This window comes from Cucurbita moschata, unplaced genomic scaffold (genome assembly GCF_002738365.1).
Source record: "Cucurbita moschata cultivar Rifu unplaced genomic scaffold, Cmos_1.0 Cmo_Scf00007, whole genome shotgun sequence".
In the NCBI taxonomy this organism is placed as follows: Eukaryota; Viridiplantae; Streptophyta; class Magnoliopsida; order Cucurbitales; family Cucurbitaceae; genus Cucurbita; species Cucurbita moschata.
The window spans coordinates 5,820,161-5,822,004 of record NW_019268523.1 but is presented as its reverse complement, the minus strand read 5'-3'; the positions used below and the strand labels follow the sequence as shown (position 1 = coordinate 5,822,004).

The window sequence follows — 1,844 nt, the reverse complement described above, 5'->3', positions numbered from 1 at the left end:
AAAAAAAAAAAAAAAAAAAAAAAAAAAAAAAAAAAAAAAAAAGTAAAAGGCACAACAACAACAACCTTTTTGTGTTATCCTATTATTTTTCATTTGTTCCTCAAGGATAATTCCACCCATAGGAGATAAGAAAGCTTCTCTATCTTTTATAGATCCACTTGTAAATCAATTCATCAACATTAGGAAGAAAGTTTCTCAAGTAAATTCCATCATCTTTAGCCGTCCAAATACAAGTTCTTACAGTTCCATGTTTGCACCTATCACGGAGCCATAAGTGTTGTGTTTCAGGCCAAAAGCTTTTAAAAGAGACATATGTATGTGGCGTCTCCAATTTGCACCAATAGAGGGTTGTTCCCCAAAAGTTAACCTTGAAGTTCCATTGGTAATCATCTCCATGATTAAGCAAACGATGATACCCCAAGTCATCGTCTTTAGACTGACAATGCACAAGCAACCCAAGTTTGCTTAGCCCGTTAACAACATGAATGTAATATCTAGAAGGTCCTGGTGGTGGTAACGCGACCCTTGGAACCTGAGCCCCAACTAAAGCCATCGTGAAAAGAAAGAAAACGACAATATTCTTTATCATTTCCTAATCAACCTTTAGCCTAACTACCAATTTGTGTTGGACATGTGAATAAATATACATACTTATAGTACATGCAAGAAACTATGTAAATGCATGCTATGGATGTAAAAAACTTAATCATTTAACTAATCTCGGTTATGCAACACAATTTAAGGTTAATTTTGGGACAATTTTAAAGATTTATTAGATTTTCAATAACAAAATTCCTTGAATAAATAATAGTTATTAGCGCAATACATAGATTACATATGGTATAGCACCCAAGTCCAACAAGGTATTAAATTTCCGATTTATTTTTTTAACTTGAACTTTCAAACTTTTTAGGAGGACCTTAGAAATTCTAAGGTGAGGTAGAACAGATAAGTTCAAAAAATTCTAGAACTATAGTTTCAAATAGGAATTGCGCAAGACTTCTTTCGCAAAAATTACTCAATGCCTGTTGGGAGAACCATTATGGGGTTTTGATTTCATCATGTCACACCTTGAATCTCTAGGAAAAATTTTTCCAATCAATGTGTATAAAATAAGAGGGAAATCAAAATGTGTCTTAGTATATGCCAAATTCATCTAACGAGGGAATGGGGAACGAGATACATGATTCCCTAGGTCCATAATTCCTGTATTACTTTTAAACTCTAGAGTACCCTCTCGTCACGAGTAAGCAACCTACTTGTAGTCTCTCATCACATCCTTAACCTAGCAGTGAACCAATTGTTTACTTTTGTCCCTAGAGTTTCCACACTCTTGATACAAAGACCTGGGCAGAAAACTTAGCCTTTGCAATAGTACAAGGTGGGGAAGAACATGGTGAGTGTTGGTCTGCTTGCATCCATGGGAGTGTTAACTGGTGAACCCGTCCCACAGGCTATGAAGTAACCTATGGTGAGGGGGTGCTACCCCTCGGTACATGCCACCTAAACAAGTTACTCACATGATCAACGGCCTCTCATAGGATGGATCCTACGTTCAGGGTAACTACTACGTAGCATCGTGATTAATGTCTTAAAACACGACGTGTCTACAATGCAATGTAGTCGATTTACCATTGAGTAACAAGCCTTGGACACAAGATTGTCTGGTGTATGGCTAGTGCCGTAAATGCTAGGGAGAGTGTTTTAGAGAATAAATCAATAACAGAATAAATACCTAGAAAGTACCAAGAACAAGAGAAAGATCTAGGTCTAGAACATGGATCAAGACCCTAGTTCTAAGTACAAGAACCATGGTACTAAGGCCCTTAAAGGATGACCAAGGT

At 36.8% G+C, this 1,844-nt stretch overlaps 1 protein-coding gene across 1 annotated transcript; it reads right to left on the bottom strand.

The window, feature by feature from the left end:
* Window positions 1-139: 139 nt before the first annotated feature.
* LOC111445172 (S-protein homolog 1-like) lies at window positions 140-553 on the bottom strand. The gene has a single exon (XM_023083409.1). It carries the CDS (start codon window positions 551-553, stop codon window positions 140-142), a length of 414 nt encoding a protein of 137 aa, XP_022939177.1.
* Between the last annotated feature and the right edge of the window lie 1,291 nt (window positions 554-1,844).

Excerpts from the sequence above, each read along its gene's own strand:
- LOC111445172 (XM_023083409.1), bottom strand. The coding sequence starts at position 553 with ATGGCTTTAGTTGGGGCTCAGGTTCCAAGGGTCGCGTTACCACCACCA.